Source organism: Sinocyclocheilus grahami, unplaced genomic scaffold, assembly GCF_001515645.1.
Source record: "Sinocyclocheilus grahami isolate Dianchi unplaced genomic scaffold, SAMN03320097.WGS_v1.1 scaffold466.1, whole genome shotgun sequence".
Classification (NCBI taxonomy): Eukaryota; Metazoa; Chordata; class Actinopteri; order Cypriniformes; family Cyprinidae; genus Sinocyclocheilus; species Sinocyclocheilus grahami.
The window spans coordinates 1,081,537-1,109,127 of record NW_015505645.1 but is presented as its reverse complement, the minus strand read 5'-3'; the positions used below and the strand labels follow the sequence as shown (position 1 = coordinate 1,109,127).

Genomic DNA, 27,591 nt, shown 5'->3' with positions numbered 1-27,591 from the left:
TTTTGTTCTATTTATTGATTACTTTTTGTTTGAATCTCTCAACATTTTACAACAGTAGCCAGGTGGTGAAGACAAGAAGATAAATAAATAAAAGATAATAAATAAAAGAAACTAAATTACAATGTCACTTGCAATCGCTACTTGCACTCTCCGCTACCTGCGACGTCACTTGCAATCGACACAAATCGTGCGTGTTGCCAATGGAGACAAGAAGCTGTGGTGGTGATTAAACGATTAAAACTAATTTAGTACTATAACATACAAGGTCATGCAAGAAAAAGACGAGACCCGCAAATCCGTGGACACAGAACAGCAGAACATGAACGCAATGCACAAAGTCTCTCGTTGAGCATTTTCCTCCTGTAGAAAAACATAAACACTTAACATGGCGTAATGTATTAAGATACATTAAGTTAAATTAAAAGATCAAATTCGATATATAGTTATTTTATGTACTACAAGGCAAACAGATGGCTATGAACACAATGCGCAAACTTTCACTTGTCCTCCCATACAGCAAAACGCTTAATGTGGCATAATAACGGACTATGATAAAGACAATACAGTAGCCTATATGTCTTGTTGTTGACTCAAAGTATATACAGACCAACAAATATGAACGTGCATTTTGAAATGCATTAAGTTATTTTAAAAGGATCAACTCCGTACAGGCAAGCAGACGAGTACAGAACACAATGCGTTAAATTGCACGTTAAACATTTTCCTCCCATAGAAAATCATTATAAATAAAACACGTAATGTAGCTTAATGGACAAAGACAATGATATAAAAGAGCTGTAGACAGTTTATTCTATATGGAAAAATGCTTAACACGAAACTGTGCGTGTTGCGTTTATTCTGGGCTCACCTGCTTGCCTGTACATATTAGTTAGCCTATGTATATTAATAATGTAGAGGAGCATATTGAGTTTGGCCTTTTTAGTCCATTATGCCACATTATGCCACGTTTTGCAGTATGGGAGGAAAATACTATATACATATTCATTATATTAATAAATTGTATATTTAATTTGATATTTTAATAGCATCTTAATACATTAAGCCATGTAAAGTGTTTGTTTTTCTACAGGAGGAAAACGCTTAACCAGAGACTTTGTGCATTGCGTTCATGTTCTGCTGTTCTGTGGCCACGGATTTGCGGGTCTTGTCTTTTTCTTGCAGGACCTTGTATGTTATAGTACTAAATTAGTTTTAATCGTTTAATCACCACCACAGCTTCTTGTCTCCATTGGCAACACGCACGATTTGTGTGGACTGCAAGTAACATCGCAGGTATCGGAGAATGCAAGTGGCGATTGCAAGTGACTGTGATTGTAATTTAGTTTCTTGTTGAGAGATTCAAACAAAAATTAATAAAACATAGAACAAAATAAAAAATAAAGCATGCAATTGATGTCGCTAGCGGAAGCGCAAGTGTCTGAGAGTGCAAGTTTGAGAGTGCAAGTGCGAGGCTGCAGCCAGACCCTTCTCGGAATTTCAGTGCATTTCTAATTATTGGCGACATCAGAAATGGATATTATATAATAGCTGCTTTTATGAACATTTTAGCAATTTAAAAATATATTAAAAAAATGATTTTTTTTACACGGCACCCCTGCTCTCGACAGACGGTACCCTGGTTGGGAAACACTGAGTTAGGGTCCTCATACAGTAACTTTTGTCTTGCTCAGTCCACCTTATTTTTAATGTAAGAGCAGCCGTGGCCATTTGTACTTCAAATGTGCATCCGGTGACGCAGTTATTCCAGGTATTTTAGCTGTACAAAAACAGTCCGTTATGCTGTTTAATATTGCAACCTGATATTTGTTATATAATTATTATTAGTTATCATTGTAGTCATATGTACACTGGTTTAGCACAAATAACTTACTGCTCACTGCACTCTACAAATGATTTGCCTGTAGCAGCTAATGAATTGGAAGACTCGCACATTCGGTTTAGCTTTAGCTTTCAGATATCTTTATTGTCAATCCTTCATACTAAATTTGGATTGTTTGCAAATGTTTCTGAGAAATTCTGTTGCTTGGAAAGACACTAAACACAGATACACACACACACACTCGTATGCAGGGTTTAACACACAGCCTTGTCTGTGTGTGTGTGTGTTTTTGTGTTTCTCTGGATATTTAATATAATCAGTAAACTGAGAACGCCCTCTCAAAACAAACAGGAGAGTCATTAAATGTTCACTCCCACACACACACACACAAATATACAAATATTCAGTCATGCAGTCTCACCTAAGATACTCTTAACATGCTTGTTAAAGGAATAGTTCACCCAAAAATGAAAATTCTGTCATCACTGTCTGAATAGCTGTTTATGAATTTCTTTCTTCTGTGGATAATGAAAAAAGATGTTTTAAAGAATGTTGGTAACCAAACAGTTGGTGGTCCCCATTGACTTCCCTAGTATGAACATTTTTTACTATGGAAGTCAGTGGGGACCAGCAAATATTATTTACAATATCTTCATTTGTTTTCAGCAGAACAATGAAATTCATACAGATTCATACAGTAAATGATGACATTTTCGGTGAACTATCCCTTTAAGATCTTGGAGATGTACAGTATATATATACAGTGGGGCAAATAAGTTTTTGATACACTGCCGATTTTTCAAGTTTTCCCACTTACAAAGAATGGAGAGATCTGTAATTTTCATCGTAGGTACACCTCAACTGTGAGAGACCGAATCAAAAAAAAAATCCAGAAAATAACATTGTATGATTTTTTAATAATTAATTTCCATTTTATTGCATGAAATAAGTATTTGATACAATAGAAAAATAGAACTTAATATTTGGTACAGAAACCTTTGTTTACAATTACAGAGGTCAGACGCTTCCTGTAGTTCTTGACCAGGTTTGCACACACTGCAGCAGGGATTTTGGCCCACTCCTCCATTGAAAAAGAAAGTTAGCCAGTAAATGTTTGGAAATCATTTCATATTTCTATATGGGGTTTGATAGAAATTTGTCTATAGGGCTGAGCAGGAAAGGTTCTGAAATTCACATTACAATAACACAAGATCTAGGCATGTCTGTCACATAGTAAATTAACAGTTCATATTGTTAAAAAAACCAAAAGTTTTTAAAATGTTAGCATTTTGAAGAAATATTAAATGCTTTTAAATTTTTTGAACATATTAATAATTATTACAATTTCTAAATATTCTTGTTTATTGTTCATTCATATTTATTCATAATACAGTAAGTTTTCATTCAAAATGTTAAAATATGTATTCATGTATGTAGAAATTAACATTACCACTGAAATTTAATGGTTTTAAAAGTTTTTTTCTGTATATAATGAGAGAGTTAAACCTGGTTCATTATATGTTCCACACAAAATGTCTATGAGTTGGACTCTTTGCAGCTTTGAAGAGTTCTTTGCAGCAGTTATTTATGAGATGTTCTGTTTGGAATGGCACAGCGGCTATGATTGTTCTCCTTTCGGTTTCCCTGCGTAGGTATCATTTATGTCATATGGAACACACTCAGTGTGTACATTGAGGAAAACACTTCAGCGTGAGGGACTGGTAACCATGGCAAACTCCTTTGCTGCTCCTTACATAGTCACTTGGCCTAATTTGATGTGTGTGAGTGAATGATGTGGTGAAATGAATGGAAATACTACTATAATGGGTGAGAGAGAAAAAAAGAGACCCAAAGACACTAATTGACCACACTCTTATGATTGATAATATGGTAGACATGCCTGTCTACACACACTCTACATTACCATTAAAAAATACCACCATGTCTGAGTCACCTACCAACAAAACTCTCTTTCTCTCTCACTTGATGGAATATGAAAAAAAATTTAATGCATCAGAATTAAGTAAATGTTGTTTTTGTTCTTCATTTATTAATGGTTCTTGCTAAGGCAGTTATCACAATTAAATTGTGTATACACTACCTTGTAAAAGTTTGGGATAGTAAGATTTTTTTAGAAAGAAATTAGTAATTTTATTGAGCAAGGATGCATTAAATTTATCAAAGGTGATAGTAAAGACGTTTATAATGTTCAAAAAGATTTAGATTTCAAATAAATATGCTTTTCTTTTGAATTTTTTTTTTAAACCTGAAAAAAGTATCAAAGTTTAAACGGGAATAAATTACATTTTAAAATATGTGACCCTGGATCTTAAAACCAGTCTTAAGTCGCACAGGTATATTTGTAGCAATAGCCAAAAATACATTGTACGGGTCATTTATAATGTTCAAAAAGATTTAGATTTCAAATAAATATGCTTTTCTTTTGAATTTTTTTTTTAAACCTGAAAAAAGTATCAAAGTTTAAACGGGAATAAATTACATTTTAAAATATGTGACCCTGGATCTTAAAACCAGTCTTAAGTCGCAGGGGTATATTTGTAGCAATAGCCAAAAATACATTGTACGGGTCAAAATTACAGATTTTTATTTTATGCCAAAAATCATTAGGATATTAAGTAAAGATCATGTTCCATGAAGATATTTTGTAAATTTCCTACTGTAAATATATTAAAACTTAATTTTTGATTAGTAATATGCATAGCTAAGAACTTCATTTGGACAACTTTAAAGGCTTTAAAGATTTTTTTTTGCACCCTCAGATTCCATATTTTCAAATAGTTGTATCTCAGCCAAATATTGTCCTATCCTAACAATACCATACGTTAATGGAAAGCTTATTTATTCAGCTTTCAAATGATGTATAAATCTCAATTTCGAAAAATTGACCCTTATGACTGGTTTTGTGGTCCAGGGTCACATATATGCTAATAGAAAACAGTTATCTTAAATTGTAATAATATTTCACATTATTACTCTTATTACTCTATTTTTCAAACTTTTGAATGGTGGTTAGAGATTGTTATACACATGAATGATTCCTCAAATTGTGAGGCTTATTGAGAAGAGATGTTCTTTCAGTTTTCTGAGCAATCTGACTTGATTTTCGCCTAGCGTATGATACTATTTCTAGGGATCATCATAGCCATTTCTAGGGATCAGCATGTCTTAAGGAAGGACTCTTTTGACTAGTTAACAACAACCGAGTATCCACCTAGTATAGGAATGGTAATGGCCCAGTAATAACCCAGAGCACCATAGCAACCACATAGCAATGCCTTGGAATTATGGCTGGTCGGCCTGTAGTGGTCCATATTCATTAATTTTCTCTGCATTTATCTTTTCCTACATTTTTGTAACTTTTCTTTTGTTTGCCCCTTTTTTGTCCATCTGTGTGTGTGCAGTGAATAGTTACGGTGAAGGCGGTGAGATTTCCAGCTCATCAGGCAGCGATGATGAGTTAGCAAAGCAGTTTGAGATCTCGGTTTCCCGCTCACAAAGCTTCCGTTCGGGGGTTACGGAGCTCGAGACCCAGAATGCACCAGGGCAACATCACAAATTTAAACGGCTGTTGTCTGACCAGGAAGAAGGAAGCACAGAGCCATCTGACTGTGAAGGTACGCACCCACATTCGTCTATTATCTCAGACATTTGAATATAAATATGCATAGCGTAGTTATGCTTTCCTGATATACATGACAGCCACATATACTGTATATCAACCACATTGAATATTTCACTACACTTTGAAGCAGCTTCTCGCTGATAAATTGAGCTCAGAGCCATGGTTTAAAAAGAAGGACAGTGAAATGCATTTTAAGAAATTCATTTCATTAAGGTCATTCAGTTATTTCAAAAGCATTTCTACTTGAAGGGTACGTGTGTGTATGTTTTCTATGTGTGAGTGTGGATGATTGTGAATAAAAGATTGCCTTTTATTCTGTCATCAGAATAACACAGAAAAAAATTAATATAAGCCTTTCAAAAAAATCTGATTTTGGCTGACTGTTTGGCTGATCTTTTTTTAACATAAATTAAAATTAGATAAAGATTTTTGTCAATAAAAATCTAATTAGTTAACTTGATGGTAAACCAATGTTGATATTGTTAACTAAAACTATAAAAAATCATTTAAGTACTTTAAATAAAACTGTAATAAAACAAAATATAAATATTATATGGAAATCTTCAAAAAAATGTTTTATTAATTCAAACTAACTGAATTAAGTTGAAGTACTAAAATGACTCAAACTAAACCTAAAACAAAAAAGGAATTAAAACAATAAAAAAATAATTAAAGTGACAAAAACAGAACTACATTATTACAACTTTAACTCAAATTTTATTTATAATGACTAAAATAAAATTGTGGTAAGTTAAAAAACAAAGTTTTCCTAACAAACAGAAGATTAAAGCTTGATGGACAGAAACTGTGCTGACTAGTGGTTTGTGGAATATATTGTTCTACATTTACGAGTCCTTTTACTTTGATAATGTTTTTTTAGGAATGATATTTAACAAATGAGATGTATTTAATATTTAATTTTTTCCTCTTAGAGAGCAGTACGATTACGTGGAGATCAAATGGAGACTATTGCTTAGATTGATACTGTTTTGAGAGTTTTAAGACGAACCAGGAATGAGAACCTATTAATATAATGAATTTTCAAAACATTCAATCTGATAATGTTAAATAAAAATGCTTATTAAATATTAGAACACTGACTTCATTGCCTCAGGCTAAAGCTGACCTATGTTTCAGAAGATGCAATACAAATCCAAACGCCATCCATATCCAATCCATATTTTTAGAAATGTGCTGCTTGTCATGTCACTGTTAATTCCTCTAATGCTCAGTCAACATCCCTGATCTGTACATTGCAATTAGACATAGCGCAACTAAAACAGCTTCCAGTTGGTTGCTTATGTCCACTGAGTTCTTGCTGTATGGAGCTATATTTCTCAGAATGTTTATCACAGCATTAGTTACCATGGAATAGCGTCTTTTCGGTTGCTGTGGTAACTGGCCCTGTCTGCTGTTAATTGGTCGCTGCTGCTGAGTAGAACAGTTTGTGCCCTGAAAGAGATTTCATTCAGTGAAACTCATAGAGTCACGAGTCACGTAGGACAAGCACTTAAAGCCGTAAATTACAATCATTATCATCTGCTCCGGAGAGCCTGATTGGTCAAGGGAGCCTGTCCTGCAATTATGATATCTGTCAGAGTGTCAATAAAATTTAATTTGCTAAACATTCAGGGAATGTGTGTGTGTGTGTGTGTGTGTGTGACAGAGCTGTGGTATACGTCTTTATTTCTCTATTAAAAATCTACTACTATATTGTTTTTTCTAAATATAATGGTCTGTTTATTTGAATTACCCAATGGAATTAAAATTTACCAATGAGATCTCTATAATAGCTCAGTTGTTTCTCATAAACTGCAGTGAGATTAAATGGAGACTTTTGCTTCTTAGATTGTCCTCCTGACATCAGTCTCTTTTTGTGTTTCAGCAAAGGTCTTAAAGATGTCTCAAACTGTGATCAGAATTGCCAAGTCTGCAATCAAAACAGTTACCATTTTTATTTATGCCAAGGAATTTTAGGAGAAACATCTGATCGTTCGGTGCAACAATCATATAAAATAATTCTCTCATTCTTTCCGTGTAGAAGCTGAGAGAAACAGTGTGCAGAGTTTTCAGGATCCCCTCTCGTCTAGGCGACGTGTAGGGTCTGAGCCGAGAGACCCGTTATCACAGAGTCCTCTTCCTGAGGGCCGGACACTCACTGATCCCCTCTCTCTGATGGCGGAGCAGATCTCTGTGAGCTCCCAGGAAACATGGGACCGTCTGGAGGCTCAACCTAGGGATGAGGGCAGTCGCCCGAGCAGTGTGGGGCGGCAAACCCCACAAAGGTGTCTGGCAGTCGACAATCATGGTTATGACAACAGTGAGGCTACGGATAGTATCTCCACATGGAGCTCTGAGGTGTGTGTGCTTGTGTGCAACAGAGCCAGATCTTTTCATATCATTTCTATATAGACTACGTTTAAAAGTTTATGGTCAGTAGGATTTTTTTTTTTAAAGATATTAATACTTTTATTCGGCAAGGATGATCAAAAGTGACATTTACAAGGTTACAACAGATTCTATTTTAAACAAATGCTTTTTGAACTTTATCGTCATCAAATAATCCTGAAAAATATGTAATATTTTCCAAAAAAATGTTAAGCAGCACTAGGCATGTGACTGTATCAAATTTTCATGTTGCAATTAATTGCTAATGCTTTTATCACGGTATACGGTATTATCACAATATTGAAATTTAGTTGCAAAAAAAGTGTTGTCATAATAAATTATAACAGGTTTAATAACTTTTTTCTTATAACAAAAAGAAACTGATCATTTAAATACAATAAAGCAATACACAAAAAAAATGTGTAAAGGAAATAATTTCACACAGATTAAAGTGCAAAAAATTATAAAGACCAATAGGTAACACTTTACAATAAGATCTCATTAATTAACCTTAGTTAATGCACTAACATTAACAATGAGCAATAGCTACATTTGCTACAAAAATGATTAATCTTTGTTAAAAAATACAACTGTTCATGTTCATGTTAGCTTGAGTTCATTAAATAACACAGTAGCAACTTTTGATTTTAACAATGTGTTATTAAATATTGAAATTAACTAAGATTAATGAATGTTTAGAAGAATTTTTCATTGGCAGTTTGTTTTACTAATACATTAACTAATGTTAACTAATGGGGCCTTAATGTAAAGTGTGACTGAACAATAAAGAATAAAAACATTTTCAAACAATATCTAGGGCGTGTTGTAGTCCAGATTAAAATGTAAAAAAAAAAGTTTGAACAAAAATAGCGTGTCAAGTCTAAATATTTAAGTATTTGGCGCTGTCAAGAGCAACATAGCGAATACACAAACCTGAATGGCTGTTTAGATCATTTAAATACGTTTCAGAAAGTAGGGGCAGCTGCTTTGTTTACGGGGTAACAGCTGCATTTCTGCTGTTCAGCGCCACCTGCTGTCAAGAGAGTGAATGTGCTCTTTTATTCAGCGCGTCACGCACCTCTCATCCGTGCTTGTTTACATGGGAGTGCACAGCGGTGTTGTGCATTGTGACCAGTGTTGGGCAGTAACTAGTTACTAGTAACTACTGTAATAATATTACTTTTTGCAGTAACTAGTAGTGTAACTAATTACTAACAAGATTTCAGTAATAGTATTACAGTTACCATCCATAAAACAGCTAGTTACTTAGTAACTTTTGATGCCTCAACCCCTACTGATTTGAAATCCAACAATCCAATAATTTCTAGGGTTACACTTTACTTGAAGGGGTGTGCATAAGACTGACATGACACCTTCATAATCATGACATGACACCTACATAATCATGACATGACACATGTCATGAATATGAAGGGTTTTTTATGCATGTTTATGACAACTGTCATTAAGTGTCATTCCCTCAGTTATGTAATTTTTAATGCAAAGATGACATTGTTTGAGATGTCTTTGTTATGGGCTATGGTTAGGGTAAACAAATGCTTTTTGAACTTTATCGTCATCAAATAATCCTGAAAAATATGTAATATTTTCCAAAAAAATGTTAAGCAGCACTAGGCATGTGACTGTATCAAATTTTCATGTTGCAATTAATTGCTAATGCTTTTATCACGGTATACGGTATTATCACAATATTGAAATTTAGTTGCAAAAAAAGTGTTGTCATAATAAATTATAACAGGTTTAATAACTTTTTTCTTATAACAAAAAGAAACTGATCATTTAAATACAATAAAGCAATACACAAAAAAAATGTGTAAAGGAAATAATTTCACACAGATTAAAGTGCAAAAAATTATAAAGACCAATAGGTAACACTTTACAATAAGATCTCATTAATTAACCTTAGTTAATGCACTAACATTAACAATGAGCAATAGCTACATTTGCTACAAAAATGATTAATCTTTGTTAAAAAATACAACTGTTCATGTTCATGTTAGCTTGAGTTCATTAAATAACACAGTAGCAACTTTTGATTTTAACAATGTGTTATTAAATATTGAAATTAACTAAGATTAATGAATGTTTAGAAGAATTTTTCATTGGCAGTTTGTTTTACTAATACATTAACTAATGTTAACTAATGGGGCCTTAATGTAAAGTGTGACTGAACAATAAAGAATAAAAACATTTTCAAACAATATCTAGGGCGTGTTGTAGTCCAGATTAAAATGTAAAAAAAAAAGTTTGAACAAAAATAGCGTGTCAAGTCTAAATATTTAAGTATTTGGCGCTGTGAAGAGCAACATAGCGAATACACAAACCTGAATGGCTGTTTAAATCATTTAAATACGTTTCAGAAAGTAGGGGCAGCTGCTTTGTTTACGGGGTAACAGCTGCATTTCTGCTGTTCAGCGCCACCTGCTGTCAGAGAGTGAATGTGCTCTTTTATTCAGCGCGTCACGCACCTCTCATCCGTGCTTGTTTACATGGGAGTGCACAGCGGTGTTGTGCATTGTGACCAGTGTTGGGCAGTAACTAGTTACTAGTAACTACTGTAATAATATTACTTTTTGCAGTAACTAGTAGTGTAACTAATTACTAACAAAATTTCAGTAATAGTATTACAGTTACCATCCATAAAACAGCTAGTTACTTAGTAACTTTTGATGCCTCAACCCCTACTGATTTGAAATCCAACAATCCAATAATTTCTAGGGTTACACTTTACTTGAAGGGGTGTGCATAAGACTGACATGACACCTTCATAATCATGACATGACACCTACATAATCATGACATGACACATGTCATGAATATGAAGGGTTTTTTATGCATGTTTATGACAACTGTCATTAAGTGTCATTCCCTCAGTTATGTAATTTTTAATGCAAAGATGACATTGTTTGAGATGTCTTTGTTATGGGCTATGGTTAGGGTAAGGGTAGGGGTAGGTTAGGGTTAGGTAAAATAATGTCATATTTGCATTAAAAATGACATAACTGAGCGAATGACCATAGAACATTTGAATTGCTCATTTTCTTCTAACTCATATTATGATTATAATCTACAATGTGTCTATTTTGTCTAGATATGTTTTGTTTCTCGTCCAATTCTTGTTCTTTTTTAATTAAGTCAAAGCCACTGCTGGATTCAACCGAGGGTTGACAAGTTGATTCTAGGGAAGTCTGGGTGCTGTTGACTACTGCTTGAGCTTGTAGAATTAGATGCATTATACATGTGATGATCATCAGATATCTTTTCACTTTTCTGCTTCTCTGACAAAAGAATGTGAGCTCCTTGCTTCCCTTACAAAAAATAAGTTTATTCAAGTGTGCTATTAGTATACTTCTTTTAAACTAAAAAATAGGAAAGTATACTTTCAGTCTAATTTTATGTACTTCTCAGACATGGGCTTTATGTACTTCTCAGAAATATACTTAAAATGACATTGTAGCCTACTTAGAAAAAGTCTAAATATATTTGAGCTATACTTGTGTTCCTAGAATCCGTGTTTTCAATGTTATACTGTAGGGGGCGCTAGTACACATTTTTTGTAAAGAATTTCCAAAATACACAAGTGAAGAAGAAACCTAAACAGCAGCACATGTAATCTAACACGATCATCAGACATAAAACAGCATCAAAACTGTGTAAAGTTGATGTAGTGTCGACCAATGAAGAGGTAATAATGACCGTCAAGCTTTGGGGTGTTGATCGACTCTTTCTACATTTTGATTATCGTTCTGAATCCAATTCATAGTCATTTTTTCAGCTTTTTGTTCAAAATTTTGTGGTTACACTTTACTTGAAGGGGTGTGCATAAGACTGACATGACACCTTCATAATCATGACATGACACCTACATAATCATGACATGACACATGTCATGAATATGAAGGGTTTTTTATGCATGTTTATGACAACTGTCATTAAGTGTCATTCGCTCAGTTATGTCATTTTTAATGCAAATATGACATTATTTTACCTAACCCTAACCTACCCCTACCCTTACCCCTAACCATAGCCCATAACAAAGACATCTCAAACAATGTCATCTTTGCATTAAAAATTACATAACTGAGGGAATGACACTTAATGACAGTTGTCATAAACATGCATAAATCCTCCTTCATATTCATGACATGTGTCATGTCATGATTATGAAGGTGTCATGTCAGTCTTATGCACACCCCTTCAAGTAAAGTGTTACCATTTCTAGATTTATTTTCATAATTTACACGACTCGCACAGGCACATGAAGTCACCAGGGCATCAGGAAAGCTTGGAATATAGAAAAGCTTACATTCAGGGGATGGAAATATTGCCATTACACTGATTTTGTCAGGAGAAAAGCTGATTATTTTAAGTTGAAATAATATTTACAAGTATTAAGGGTTTTACTGTGTTTTGATCATGCAAATGCAGTCTTGGTTAGTACTAGTGGTTTCTTTCAAAAACATTAATAAATCTTACCCCCCCCCCCTCTTTTTTTTTTCAAAAAAAAGAGGATCTCATTATGAATCAAAACATATAATGCAAAAATGTGTATGAATTTTATATGATAGATGGATAGAATATTGTTTTAATTTTTTATTTATTTTCTCTCTTTAATTTATTTACATTTTATAACATTTTTACTGTTGTGTATTATCACTATTATGCGTTACACCATGTTTTAACCTTTCCGTTCATAACTGGATCATCTAATTCTCTCTCCACATCTCAAAGTGTTATGAGAACTAAATTCTAATGAATATTCAGGAGTCGTCTGTGCTCTATGGCACTCATAGCTGTTGCTAATGGAAACAGCTTGTGTTTATGTATTAGTTTTGCACAGTAAAATAGTCCTCATCTGGAGAGGTGTGGGAGGTTGTGTGTGAAAGTGTGTTTAGATCTGTATGTTTACATGCATTGAGTATGTTTGTATTTACATATGCAAATGAGGTTTTTCTTTCTCTAACAGCATGAACAATCTCCATCCCACCCTCTGAGCACTTCCCCTCGTGGGCATATCTCAAAATGTGGTGATCTCATAATTGCCCTCGACTATCGGGCTGAAACCCACAGGCTCCTGGTCACAGTGATAATGGCCCAAGGCATTCCAGACAAGGCACGGAGTGGCATGGACTCCTGGCAGGTGCACGTGGTGTTGTTACCTGGGAAACGACAGCGGCACAAGACGGCTGTACAGAAAGGCTCCATGCCCAGGTTTGAGGAGACATTCCGGTTCTCACATCTAGAGCTGGGGGATCTGGGTTCCTCTGCGCTGCGGTTCCGCCTGTATGCACTGGGGAAGATGAACAAGGAGAGGATGATGGGAGAGGCCATGTACAGGCTGAACAGGCTGAATCGTACGGGGCGCTTCGAGATCACTCTGGTGCTGGAGCCACGTAGTAATCTCAAGGTGTGTGTGTGTGTACTTTGATAGTATTCATAGTTTTGTTTGTTTTTTTGAAAAGTGTCATGGCTCAGCAGTAAGGATTTTTCAAATGGCATGGTTGGGCCAGTAGTTCAATTAAGCTTTTTATTTTTGGCCCCACTACAAAAAAAAAAAAAAAGATGTTATTTTTAACAATATATTTGTATATGTGCCAGAAATAATATTTTTATTTCTATTGAATTATAATCTATACATATATACATTCTAGATTATAATCTACACATTTATACATATTGTTACAATGTTTGATTCATAATTAGATCCTCTAAAATTTCTAAATCTCTTATTTCAAAGTTTGTCTATCTATCTATCTATCTATCTATCTACATATATACAATACATAGTCATATCCTAGATTACATTGTTTATAATAAATTAATAATAAAATGAAAGATAGCACAGAAAGCAAAATATTTAGATTTGCAAAGCAGAAAAACACATTTTTCAATTAGAGATAATGAAACACTGGCTCAAAATTATCTTCTGCAGAAAAGTTGTAAATGAAGATTATTTGAGTGTTTTTTTTTAAAGGCTATTTCAGTCTTTCTACATAAAAATGTAGCATTTATTTCAGTGTGTTACTTGCCATTTCTTTCTAATTATTATTTAATTATTTCTAATTATTAAATATTTGTGAAATTTACTAGAAATTTTGCCGTGAAATTTGTTTCACAGTAAATCCTACATAAACTTTTTTTTTTTTTGTTTATTTCAAAGTTTGTCTATCTATCTATCTATCTATCTATCTACATATATACAATACATAGTCATATCCTAGATTACATTATGTTTATAATAAATTAATAATAAAATGAAAGATAGCACAGAAAGCAAAATATTTAGATTTGCAAAGCAGAAAAACACATTTTTCAATTAGAGATAATGAAACACTGGCTCAAAATTATCTTCTGCAGAAAAGTTGTAAATGAAGATTATTTGAGTGTTTTTTTTTTAAAGGCTATTTCAGTCTTTCTACATAAAAATGTAGCATTTATTTCAGTGTGTTACTTGCCATTTCTTTCTAATTATTATTTAATTATTTCTAATTATTAAATATTTGTGAAATTTACTAGAAATTTTGCCGTGAAATTTGTTTCACAGTAAATCCTACATAAACTTTTTTTTTTTGTTTACACTGTTCTTATGATTAAAGGCTCAAGTGGACAGGTACATTTCGATACTTTTGGATAGACACGTTTATGTGCAAACAGCTTCTGAAATGCTTTTTATGAATGTTTAACTTTACAAACTCAACAAAGCTTTACAAATCATCTTTTCTCTTTCTAAAGATGCGTCAGAATATAAAATGCTGGAACTTTTCTGAGGGTACCAGCATATTTGTTCACAAAGATTATTTTGTACATCTGTAAAGTTGTACATATGTACAAGGAATACATTTTTTTAAAGGTACACTGAAAATAAATTGATGTAGGATTTACTCAGAAACAATTTTCACGCCAAAATAGCTAGTAAATTTCTCAAATAATTACAAAGAAATGGCAAGTAGCATATTGAGTTAAACTAAATTTTGAAGTAGAAAGACTGAAATAGTACAGTGTCCATATACTGAAAGATGTAGAACTATACTTTATGTACAAATACCAACTAGGTTGTCATCTCCCTCCCTGCAGACAGTAGACTCCCAGGTGTCTTTCAGTGCTCAGAGTGACAGTGCTTCCTCCAGTCATTCTGTTTCTCACGGTGGAAACCCAGAACTACTGCTGGGTTTATCATATAACGCCACCACAGGACGACTGTCTGTGGAGATCATTAAAGGCAGCCACTTCCGTAACTTCGCACTCAACAGACCTCCAGGTAAACACACCATCCTACTCACACTAACAGAGGCTCAGAAACGCATCATTAGAACATCAGGAGTGACTCTTGAGCAAATAACCTTTTGTAAAGCCGTCTAATATTGATTTTGAGTAGATGTACTGCAATAAATCCTTACTACACGAACAAGCTGCTAGAACACACATTTGTACTAGCAAATTTTGAATGTGTCATCCTCACACGTTGTGTTGTGGGTCAAGCATCAGGCTTTTAGAGTTCATGCTGTTCGTATGACTCTTAATCTGTTATGGTCACATCTCAAAATAATGCTTCTCGGTGAATGTAGTTACAAGGCATTTAATCGATCGGAGAGCCCTAGATCTTTTTCTCACACCTCTCGCATCAAGTCGATGAGTCACTGCTGAAGAAAACCATGCACACACACACACACAAACTGTGATATAATGCTGTCACAGTTTTGTGCTTGCTTCAAAAATAAAAACATTATTTGTTACTGTACTAATCTACTCTACCATTAGCATCGATAAGATTTTTCGAATGTCTCTTAAAGGAATAGTTGACCCAAAAATGTAAAATTTAGTCACTCTTGGGCCATCCAAAATGTAGATGAATTAGTTTTTTCATCAGAACAAATTTGGAGAAATTTAGCATAACACCACTTGCTCACCATTGGATCATATGGAGTGAATGGGTGCCGTCAGAATGAGTGTCCAAACAGCTGTTAAAAACATCCAAATCATCCACAAGTAACCAGATTAAACTGTGATATAATGCTGTCACAGTTTTGTGCTTGCTTCAAAAATAAAAACATTATTTGTTACTGTACTAATCTACTCTACCATTAGCATCGATAAGATTTTTCGAATGTCTCTTAAAGGAATAGTTGACCCAAAAATGTAAAATTTAGTCACTCTTGGGCCATCCAAAATGTAGATGAATTAGTTTTTTCATCAGAACAAATTTGGAGAAATTTAGCATAACACCACTTGCTCACCATTGGATCATATGGAGTGAATGGGTGCCGTCAGAATGAGTGTCCAAACAGCTGTTAAAAACATCCATCAAGTCGATGAGTCACTGCTGAAGAAAACCATGCACACACACACACACACACAAATTGTGATATAATGCTGTCACAGTTTTGTGCTTGCTTCAAAAATAAAAACATTATTTGTTACTGTACTAATCTACTCTATCATTAGCATCGATAAGATTTTTCGAATGTCTCTTAAAGGAATAGTTGACCCAAAAATGTAAAATTTAGTCACTCTTGGGCCATCCAAAATGTAGATGAATTAGTTTTTTCATCAGAACAAATTTGGAGAAATTTAGCATAACACCACTTGCTCACCATTGGATCATATGGAGTGAATGGGTGCCGTCAGAATGAGTGTCCAAACAGCTGTTAAAAACATCCAAATCATCCACAAGTAACCCACACGATTCCACTTCAAGCCATTGCTTCTGGTTAAAATATGAGTGCTCTATCAGATTAAGGTGTCTTGTCAAAATCAGGAGAGAAATATGCGCAGATCAAGTCCAAAGAGTCCGAAACAATTCTAAAAAAATATCTTGGTGGATTTTGATGTGAGAGGACAACAGGGCATGAACTTTTTCACTGTAGTAAGCGTTATTATGGACTCTATTTTAGCCAGAAACGATGGTTTAAAGTTAAAACACAGTGATTGATTTGTTTCTTACAAAAGCACAGTTTTTCAAGATTTTCATTGATTGACTGGAGTCGTGTGGATTACTTGTGGATTATTGTGATGTTTTAATCAGCTGTTTGGACTCTCATTCTGACGGCACCCATTTGTGAGCAAGTGACGTAATGCTAAATTTCTCCCAATCTATTCCTGTGAAGAAACAAACTCATCTACGTCTGATCCTTCATAAACCATTTCAATATGCTGATTTGGTGCTCAAGAAACATTTCTTATTATCAATGTTGAAAATAGTTGTGCTGCTTAATATAAAACAAATTCACAGATTAGTATTATCCAATAACAAAAAGATTTGATCACTGGGCTAAAATGGAATAAAAAAGGTTTATGTTCAAGATTATTAAGTAAATATATTGAGGTGAGATTTAGTGACCTGTGTTTCTCTTTCAGATACATTTGGTAAGCTCACTCTGTTAAACTCCATGGGACAGGAGATTTCCCGCTGTAAGACGTCCATCCGTCGCACTCAGCCGAATCCTGTCTTCAAGGAGACGTTTGTCTTCCAGGTCGCACTGTTCCAACTGTCAGATGTCACATTAATGGTCTCCATTTACAATCGGCGGAACATGAAGCGCAAGGAGATGATTGGCTGGGTGGCTCTGGGCCAGAACAGCAGTGGTGAGGAAGAACTTCTTCACTGGCAGGACATGAAGGAGAGTGGAAACCAACAAGTCTGCCGCTGGCACACACTACTGGAAGCTTAGAGGTGAGAGATAGAAGTCTAATCATTCATACCTACTGTGTTCAGCTGGATTTTCCTTTGGGAAGGAGGTGAAAGCCAAGACCAAAAATACCCACAAAAACAGGAATGAACAAGCACTTTTAACAGTTTCAAAGAAAGATAATAATGCAATTGTGAAAATCTTGGAAGCACATACAAACACAAAGAAACACCCACACACCACTTTTCTTTCTCCCTGTGAGTACTTGATAGAGCCTCTTATCTGGTAACCAGGAAATGACTTCATGGCGTAATATACTGACTACTCTCTTCAACTCCAGCAGCAGCCAATCAAAACGCATTATTGCTAGAGCCACGGTGATTGTCGCCTAGCGATTTCATGAATGGAGGATTGATTTGAAATGATTAAATGTCTTTCTTCAGATCATTTTAAGCCTCAAGTTCAGACTGACACCAGAAGCAGTTTTGGTGAGACCAAATGTTTAATGAGCAGAAAACTGTTGAACACGTGCACTTTCAATCATGCTCTCCTACTGATGACAGTAAAGCTGTTTCTTTTTGTTACATTTGACATTTTTTATTACATTTTACGTCAAAATATGCTGTAATTTAAAGTCATGGACAGTGAAAGCTCCAGTCCCCATTCATTGTAATTTCTCGGAAAGAGACCAATCCTTCTTACCAAAACTCAGAGCACAGACACTTGCATGTTCAAGAAAATCTTCAGACAAACTTAACACTGTCCTTGTGACATTAAAACCCAAACTCTTTTCTAATGCATGCCTGTACTGCTTTATGCATATATAAAGTGCCTGATCTGATTAAACCTTTATGGAGTTTTTATTTATAGCCAGTGATATTGGAGATAAACATGAAAAACTCTGGAACATTACAAATGCATGGACCACAGTGTTTTAAAAGTCAGTAGTGCCTGTTTTGCATGCATTCAAATACAAAGTGTTTTTTGGAAATAAATGCATATATTTTGTCTATCATTAAAGACATCCCTAATACACTACTTTTGATGGCAATGTGTTTTGTTATGATTCAGAACAGCAATAAATCTTTATTTTGTAACAATGATTATGCATTGATCTTAGTGTATCACAACTGTGAAAATAGGTGATACTGGCAGAGGAAAACGTAGCTTCAATTGACAGTAACCAATCATATGATCATCAGACTGACATAATATCTGAAACTGTTTGCCAGAAGAGTGTGCGTTTTAATATTCCCATCATGTAATGTTTGCGTATAGGAGTGGAAGAATCGTTTATGGTCGAAGGAGATAATTAAGCATGGAGACGTGAGGTTAAAAGATCATTTAAGAGTTTAAAAGGTTTAAAACATTTTATGACATACCATATACTAATGTATACCAGATATATATGCTGTAGGAGTATATGAGCAATAAAACATTTCAAAAGTACAAAAAAAATATTCTAAGGAGATAAGCCCTATGTTAAGAAACACGCAAGAAGAGAGAGGATGCGAGAAGAATGGAGTTTGATGCTGGAGCCTAGCAACAGGACTCTCCTAGCAACAGGAAACATCTGTTTCAGCGTTGACCAATCAGGAGCCGGTGCAGTCTGTTATTGCTCGCTGCACAGAAAGGGATATTTTAAGAGCCGAGAGTGAGCCGAATACTACAGGGATTATATCAAAAGCAAGACTTCGACATCTGGGGGCGAAGCGTCAAGCTCACGCGGAGCTGCTACATTCGGCACAGTATGAGCTGTTTTGAGCCTCTGGTTTGATGAATAACGCGCGTGCAGGGACTGCTGATGTGGCTTTATAAATAAGGTAGGATCATTTAGCTCTGTTAGTCACATTGATTTTTTTTTTTAATCTCTGTGAGCGCACTTAAAACATAATATGCTATTTTTACTGCATGCTTCTGTTTATTTTGCAATTGTATAATCATAACAGACCCATTCTCTAGTTTGAAATGTTTTGGATTTTTGGAAAATGCGCGTTCTGTGATTCATTCATTAGAGTGGCTGCTTATACTGCATTATGCAACATAACACACGCATGCATATTCTGTGCTATTTTCAGTTATTGAAGGTAGGCTACTTATTTGGTACACTGTAGAAAAATAAAAACAAGTAAAATAATATTCTTCAAAAAATATCAAATGCTATCGTAAAGAACTGTAAGTTACATTACCATCAGGCTATATGTTCCATGAAAATTTTTAGTTTGGAATATTCTAAAATGTTTAGCAAAATTATAAATAATTTTTACGGAGAAATTTAAAGATGCACTCATTAAAAGGTTTGCCCTGAAACTGATTAGTACATTATAGATTATGATGAAATTAAGTTTAGTCAAATTACTATCTTAAAAAGATTTTTATTTGCATGGAATGGGTCACTTCATATGGGCCACTGGTATCATTGACATGACCAGCTGAATACTTAATCTTGTTTTGTTAACCGTAAGTATTAGACAATGTTGCTAAAAAAAAAACATGGCTGAATGCAAAATAGCATTTCTAAAATTACATTTGAAAGCGAAAACTATTGCTTTTGCTTAGTGTTGCATCCAGTGTCAATTGCTATTTTGTCCCGAGCGCACATATAAACATATAATTATATGTTAAAATATTACTGAAATAAAAAATTATGATAAATTAATTTAACATTAAATATAAAGTATATAGCCTAAGTAAATGAATAAAAGTAATATAAAATTAAATATAATAATAATTAAGAATAGTTCATGATAATTATGAGTAATATAAAAATTAAACATAATTAATGCACAATTGGACATTGCCAGAATTCCCTTCATATGAACTTCATGTGGCATATACCATCTATGTTATCAGTACAATTAAAATAACAAACTTAAAAATAAATTTTTAGTTCAAACAGGTTGATAGAACCTGTGTTAAAATGATTTAAAAATGATTAAATGTAATGACGTTTACATTTAGAACTGTACAATATACAGTCACCAAAACGTATTGTATTTTTACAATTTAACCAAATTTACCAACGAAAAGTACAGTGAAGATTAATACCTTTTATTGGCTTATATTTATTCTCTCTCGAGAGCGCGCTAACTCACACGCAGCCCACACTAGTCTGTCCACCCACGGGTACTCCAATTACACAGCAGCAAGTCATCTTACAATTACAGCACAGCTGCCTGCAGGTGTCGTTACATTTACTGCAGCAGTTCTTGCCCGACTTGTACTCGCTTTTTTGAGACAGAACTACACTCATTTCTGTAGGCTATGCAAGCGGAGCTAGTTGTCACACGTTCACACCAATTTAATACTAACCTTAATTGGAAAGTAAACAATAACATTTAGTAAACAATACTCTCTTTTTCTTTCTCTGACTAGGAGCCATTAGGCAATGTGTGTGAGCCAGAGGAAAGAGTCTCAGGTGAATAGAGGATTTGTCAGAGAGGTGTGTGATTGTGTCTGCGTGAAGCAGTTCTCAGGTAATTAATACACACAACACACACAGGCCTTGTTACATAACACACTGCCTGTGGTCTACCCTAAACCACTTTACCCATGGCATAGTGTTAGGGACACATTTACACTGATGGAATTGTTTTATGTTGAATCATCTTTCACAGTAAGAGACTGAAAAAAAGAGATGTTACATTTGTAAAAATCCCATTTCCATCCAGTTGCAAAGCCACGGTTTTCACAAAATCCCTGTGTGCTCGTCTGCAGGGTCTTTCCTCTAAGAGTGCCCTCAACAGTCAACAACGTCGAAAGTCGCCTACTTTAAGCGAAAATATGCGGAAGAGGAGGATGTTCAGGGAAGCCTACATGGATATTTACAAAAAGTGAGTGTCATTTAAAATGTGCTTCAATGCAACAAAGTATAATTAAAGTGAAATTCTAAATTTAAATAAAAATTTATTAAGGAAAACTTCAAATCTTGGCTTTACAGAGCCATGTTTGAAAGGTTTGGAAGTTTCTAGACAGACAGACAGACAGATAGATAGATGTCTTTCTGATCTTATGTGTGTCACCCTCTTTGATTCAGGCAGTTGTCCATTTCATGTAAATATCCTGTTCACGTCTGCGCCTGTCTGTCTCGTGTCTTCACACCTGACATCTTCCAACTGTCTCTCCTCACCTGTCTGTCTCTCCTCAGCACCTGATCCTGCGTGAGGAGCGCAGCTGCATCCTGCGCCTGTCTCTGCAGAAGCTGCGTTTCCTAGACGACCCTGAGGCTTACCTCCGCCGCTCCGTGCTCATCAACAACCTGCTACGCAAGATCCACCTGGACGAAGCCCAGAGGGAGAAAGAGAAACCAAGAGATGACAAGGAAGAGGAAGAGGAGATGGAGTGGAGGCGGAAGAGACTGAAGGTGGTGCTCAAGGGGTTCCAGCAGTACAAGCTGCTGCCGTATTCATCCTCCCCAGCCTCATGCATCTGTGGCCTGGGCAGCTGCCACATCCTGCCTCCTGATCATGGAGCTTCAGTGTTATTCTACCATTTGGATGATAAAGAATAAGATGTCATCGCGCACATGCAGGGGATTTTTCCTACTGTCTACGACTGATTTCCAGGAGCCAGCATTAAGGAATAAGGGGATTCGGGTTTGTGTGCATTTGTGCTTGTGCTGGTGAGCGTGAGCTCTGCAGTTTGTGATGTGACAGGTGCTGTCCATATCAGGGTGTTTTTTTTCCAACATCATCCTGTTATCACTGCCTCGCTCTGTTGATATGAACTTTGACCACAGACATTTTGTTTTCATGAATTTACTTGAGTGAGCTATAATCTTAAGCATTGTTTTCAGGGATAAAAAAGGCAAACAAAAAGCCATGCACCTTGTGGTTGTTATACTATGTTGTAAGAAAAAAAAAAAAGAGACAAAAATTTAAATTTGAAGCGTCAAAGTCCCAGCTGCTCTTAAGGATAGAGTGATTTTACTAAAGCTTTGTCGCTGTGAAATTGACTTTTTTGTGTAAGTGGCTACTGATGTCGAGCTAGTAATGATTTTTTAAAGACGTTTCCATAAAACAAAATAGGAAAATATATGAGGGCAAATGAGCAGTGAAAATAATATTTCTTTCAAGGCCTTCCGTTTTTTGGTTTTGTTTTGTTTTGTTTAAACAGGGTCTCGCTCTCTGCAAAAAAGGTACAAATCTGTCACCATATCACGCAGACCCTTTCAAAATGTAATATGTTATTTTAAAGCACTTTTTAAGTACTAATATGCACATTTAAGATACTAATATGTACCAGCCCAATGACAGTTTTGTACCTTTTTTCTGAGAGTGCAGTGACATGCAGCTTTCACATTGTAAAAAACTATTTACTGCATTTGCTACTTGTGTTTCATTGCATTCAGCCTTTTAAGGGTTTTGGCAGAAACTGTTACGTTAAGGTGACTCTGCCATCTAGTGTTATGGCGATGAATTATCAGATACATAGACCTCTTTGGTTCATTCATTCAATCAACTGTACTACCTACAGTTTATAATGCTGTTTTACACTCATTTGTCCTTTGTAACAAATTTAGGTTGTCTGTCCAGTATATGGAGTTTCCAATGCCTCCTTTCTCTCTCTCTCTCTCTCTCTCTCTCTCTCTCTCTCTCTCTCTCTCTCACACACACACACGGAGAGACATTTTCGACATTTCTGGCTCTCTAATCTTTGGATCTGAAAGCTATGTGGGTGTCAGAATATCTCATAACAATGGCCTACATGCACTGCACAGACCCATGGTTTATAACTAACGGGGAAAACAAGGTATACATGCTCAATGTAGTGTAAAATCCGCCATTCTCTCTTAACACAGAACCTCAGACGATGATCCTGTGCTCGTCTCATATTGCGGTCTCACATATTTTGGTTACATAAAGTTTTCTAACAGGCAAAGTTGTGCAAAAATATTTTGGTACTGTTAATAATGACTGGTACTCTTACTATTAATATGTTGTGTTTGTTTATGCACATTTGTATGTGTATTGTAATTTTTTCGATATCTGAATGTAATTGACTGAAATCTCAATTCAGAGTGCTATCTTTTGGACATTTCAAAGCATAGACATGGGTATCCGGTTTATTTTGAAATGGAGTTTATTTTTTGTTTCAAAGAGAACACTATTGCTCAGAGAATTTAGTGCTATTTTGCCAAAAGGTTTAAAAGTAGCATACGAGAATTGTCTATTTTCATGGCACTGCAGTCAAATAAAATATAAGATTGAATGTTTCACTAAGCCCTTTGTCTTTATCTGTGTAAATAAATATATGCACATAAAAAATGTATCAGTATTGGGCTTTTCCTCCAGCATGTGCGGCCGCTCCCGAGTCCGTAAAGTGATGGCGCAAGGCCGGGCATCCACTGTACAATTTTCGTCCGATTTTGAGCCGAATTCTGCCTCTCTTTTTTTTTTTGAGTCGGGCCGAATTTCAGCATTTATAGTGCGTCTTTTGCTGAGCAGTGTACAGGGGGTAACAAGAGGTGATTAGCCTCTCCCGAGCGGTAATCGGATGGTCGGATGAATTGGTTCAGTTGCCCCTCATGAAACTTCCGCCTGCGTGAAAACAGAAATGAAACCATGGCGTATGGTTTGGACAGAAGCGATGGAAACTACACAGTTCTGGGTTCGGGAGGGTCTCACGTCGTACAGTGTGCTGTGAGCACACATAAATCCTGAGTTTTGGCTTGACATCGCGTGCGATTACCTCGTACAGTGAGAGTTGGTATTTAACAAAAACGTTGCTGAAATCACACAGTGTGTGCCCGGCCTAACCCCCGCACAGTGTGTGCCCGGCCTAACCCCCACACAGTGTGTGCCCGGCCTAACCCCCGCACCATTGGGCAGTAAATACTGCTAAACGTTTTAAACGTTTCTTTGACAAAAGTGGTCTTAGCCTACTCCAGGGGGTGCTTTGCGAGACTAGAATCCATTGAGCTGTATTTAAATATCAAAACGTTTTTACTCTTAACCTCGTAAGACCCGAGAAAAGATTTTAGGAAAAAAAAAAGTTTTTTTTCATGTCTTTACATTGTTTTTAGAGCATAAATAAAAAAAAAGAAGATATTTCGTTCATAAGTTATGCTATGACTATGCTATCGAGACAATAAAAAAAAAAACCATGAATGAACATGCATAGGCAAAAACAATAGATTTTTTACAATCACCAATAAATTTTTCGTTTTCAGGATTTTTTTTTTTTACCAAACTTTGTATAAAGATGATTCTCAACAGAATGATTTGATATACCATTTTTCTTTCTGCAAAATGTGTGTAAAATGGCCATAAACGGGTTTTCTCATTATATACAATGTATCTATAAACTAAATATAATTTGCATAATGTGTTTTTGGGGCAACATGTAATTAAAAAGAAGAAGTGTAATAATGGGAGTAATATTTGACAAGATTTTCATAATAATATATAATATTTCATAGAATATTGAAACATAATTTATTTCCCTATTCATTTGTTATGTCTCCCAAAATGCTAATAAACATTCTTTTAGTCCCAGTGTCCTCATATGAGGACATGTATGAAATCAACATCCTGTGTCGTAACAGAAAGTCATCTTTTGATTTGAGACCCCATAACATTTTCCTGAGATGTTGATTTATGACAGACAGTTTAAAAATTAGACAGTTTTAAATGATAATTACAAAATATGATCATATTTCCGTAAGAGTGTCACTAAGTTAATATCAGACATATTTGAAGACCAAGGAGAGGGAGTGGTCATGGTGAAACATCCAAACATTTAGTATCTCTGAAAAGCCCTGAATGTGCTCTGTACAGGGAATTAAAACTGTGGCATGTATAGTCTCAGAGAAATACACCAAAATATAATGTCCTCATAATATATTATTCTTTTTATAGAGACCTATTGTGTCTGACCAATCACAGACAATGTCCGGGCTGCTAAGCCCCTCCCATTATGGCTTGTGGTCCTGCAGATCTGTCAGTAACCGGATACGGCGTTGGGGTTGCAAGTAGTATTTTGGGTTAATTTTCTCTTCATATGTCTAGCAATAACTTTGTCAGTTGTTATAAGTTTATTTGTCTTGGTTAGATTGGGCGTTTTGTTGTTATTATAAGCACAGAAATGGAGGGGATGGTTTAATAACCCACAGCACGGTTCATTCTCAGTAGCTCCAGCTTCTCCCGGTCTTTACCGGGTCGGTTCAACTTGCGCAGTTTGTCGCTGGACATGGCAGGCGGGTTGAAAGCGGGGTTCGTCCGGCTCATGCACCATTTGCAGGACCCTCAGCACGTCGCGCGCTTCCAACGGCTGTGCGGGGTACGCGGGACCGAACCGCGTGACAGACTTCGTTACGGGGCACCAAATGCTCGCCACGGGGATGTTCAGAGCGGAGGCGGGGATACCGCCCGCCGTAGAACAGCAGGAGCAGAAAGCGACGGGGAGAAAGGCAGTAACGTCTTTGCGAACGGCGCTGCAGGAGATAACGTCAACGGGCAGGCACGGGATAAAGAAGCGGTCGAGGCTCAAGGATCCGCGGTAAAGCCGTTTCGCAGAAACTCTCTCACTGGAGACGTCGGGCAGGAGTTCATCATCGATAATAAGTTTCTTTTCTACCTGTTCACGCTTGGTACCGAGCTAGGGAACGAGCTGTTCTACATCTCATTCTTCCCGTTCTTCATGTGGAACGTGGACGCGTATGTGAGCCGCCGGCTCGTCGTGGTCTGGGTGTTGGTCATGTATCTCGGCCAGTGCACGAAAGATGTGATCCGGTGGCCAAGACCTGCCTCGCCTCCGGTGGTCAAGGTGGAGATGTTCTACAACTCAGAGTACAGCATGCCCTCCACGCATGCCATGTCCGGTACCGCCATACCCTTGTGCCTGTTCCTGCTGACCTACAGTCGATGGGAGGTAAGAACATCACGCCACCGTTCAATGCATGAATGATATTTAGTAGATGAGTGTTGCGTGACTTCTACAGCACACAGCAAACTTGTCCCCAGAAATATTTGGACACTGAAGTCACGCTTAATGTAGAAGTTTTATTGCATTGCATAAAAAAGTTTTTAACCCTTAAAGGTCCCATATTGTCAAAACTGAAATTTCCTGGCTTTTTTCATGATTACTGAGGTCTAGGGGCTATTTAACTACCATTTAAGTTTCAAAACAGTCAGTCCACACAGCACAAAATGCACACAGCCTGCATAAAGTAGCTGTGATTTTTCACCAACGTTGTGACTTCCATAAAAAGTTGATGTCAGAACTACACAGTCACTGCCTTCAGTCACCACCCCGAGCACCGCCCACAGTCCCACTCTCCTTTTGCCAAACACCCAGACAACATCATGTCCAAGACATTGCTGAGCAACAACAACACGGAAACATGTCGAAAAGGTTAACTTTAACCACGAAACCAGATCGGCCGACCTGTAACGTTACACTCTCACTCAAAGGATGGACGATCTGACAGGATTGTTACTATGAGGTGGATCACATCTAACCTGTGTAGTAAAGACAAACTCACCGTGTCCGTCTAGTCATGATGAAGATGTACAGTATATATATTTCAATTTCAACAGGCAACTATTTTTACAGCTACACTATTGTTCCAGCCACAATTAATCACAACAATGTATATACAATTACAAATGATATATAAATCGTCAGTTTGTTGTTTTACACACATGCACACAGACATTATTTCATACACGACATAGTCGTGAGATGCAAGAAACATAGACATATGGCAAGAAATCTGTAGACGCGCCCATAACAACAAAAGACAATACTTTATTTAACCTTTTCTGATAAGTGAGCGCTGCAAAGCGAGCATCGTTTCTGTCCAGTCTGCTCGTTTTATCGTGTTTAACCACAGCTGTCGTCGGTTTTTTGTCTGGCAGTGGCAGCAGATATGTGATCAAATTTCTAATTTGAGGCTGTATTACATCGATTCTGGCACCCAACATCACAACAAGATGATATTTTAAGCTCCTTATGTAGGCGAACCTACACTGGTTTAAATGGGCTGCCTCCCGTTTCCACTTTGTTTTGCTGCCTCCAGCTAGCGCTGTCACGTCGTCTGACCCTAGTTACCTGTGGTTGGCCTGGCCATG

At 36.1% G+C, this 27,591-nt stretch overlaps 2 protein-coding genes and 1 long non-coding RNA gene across 6 annotated transcripts in view; all 3 read left to right on the top strand.

Annotated features, from left to right (window-relative positions):
- LOC107553223 (synaptotagmin-16-like) overlaps positions 1-18,550 on the top strand; it is a 29,128-nt gene extending 10,578 nt beyond the window's left edge. For 2 of the 3 annotated variants that reach the window (XM_016235388.1, XM_016235387.1), the window contains exons 3-7: positions 5,263-5,475; positions 7,525-7,841; positions 12,859-13,299; positions 14,967-15,150; positions 17,247-18,550. In XM_016235388.1, coding sequence (XP_016090874.1) covers positions 5,263-5,475; positions 7,525-7,841; positions 12,859-13,299; positions 14,967-15,150; positions 17,247-17,560 — 1,469 coding nt within the window. In that variant the 3' untranslated portion in view covers positions 17,561-18,550. The remainder of the gene's footprint in view (positions 1-5,262; positions 5,476-7,524; positions 7,842-12,858; positions 13,300-14,966; positions 15,151-17,246) is intronic. The other variant, XM_016235389.1, reaches the window with a different exon arrangement.
- A 545-nt stretch (positions 18,551-19,095) lies between these two features.
- LOC107553232 (uncharacterized) lies at positions 19,096-22,732 on the top strand. 2 transcript variants are annotated; one of them, XR_001604941.1, is made up of 4 exons: positions 19,096-19,341; positions 20,904-20,994; positions 21,236-21,351; positions 21,666-22,732. It is a non-coding gene; the product is annotated as an uncharacterized lncRNA (long non-coding RNA). The 2 variants fall into 2 exon arrangements; XR_001604940.1 differs by having other exon boundaries at positions 20,894-20,994.
- A 2,703-nt stretch (positions 22,733-25,435) lies between these two features.
- The window catches only part of LOC107553224 (sphingosine-1-phosphate phosphatase 1-like), a 35,086-nt gene continuing 32,930 nt past the window's right edge, over positions 25,436-27,591 (top strand). Inside the window, exon 1 of the mRNA XM_016235390.1 lies at positions 25,436-26,389. Coding sequence (XP_016090876.1) covers positions 25,709-26,389 — 681 coding nt within the window. The 5' untranslated portion in view covers positions 25,436-25,708. The remainder of the gene's footprint in view (positions 26,390-27,591) is intronic.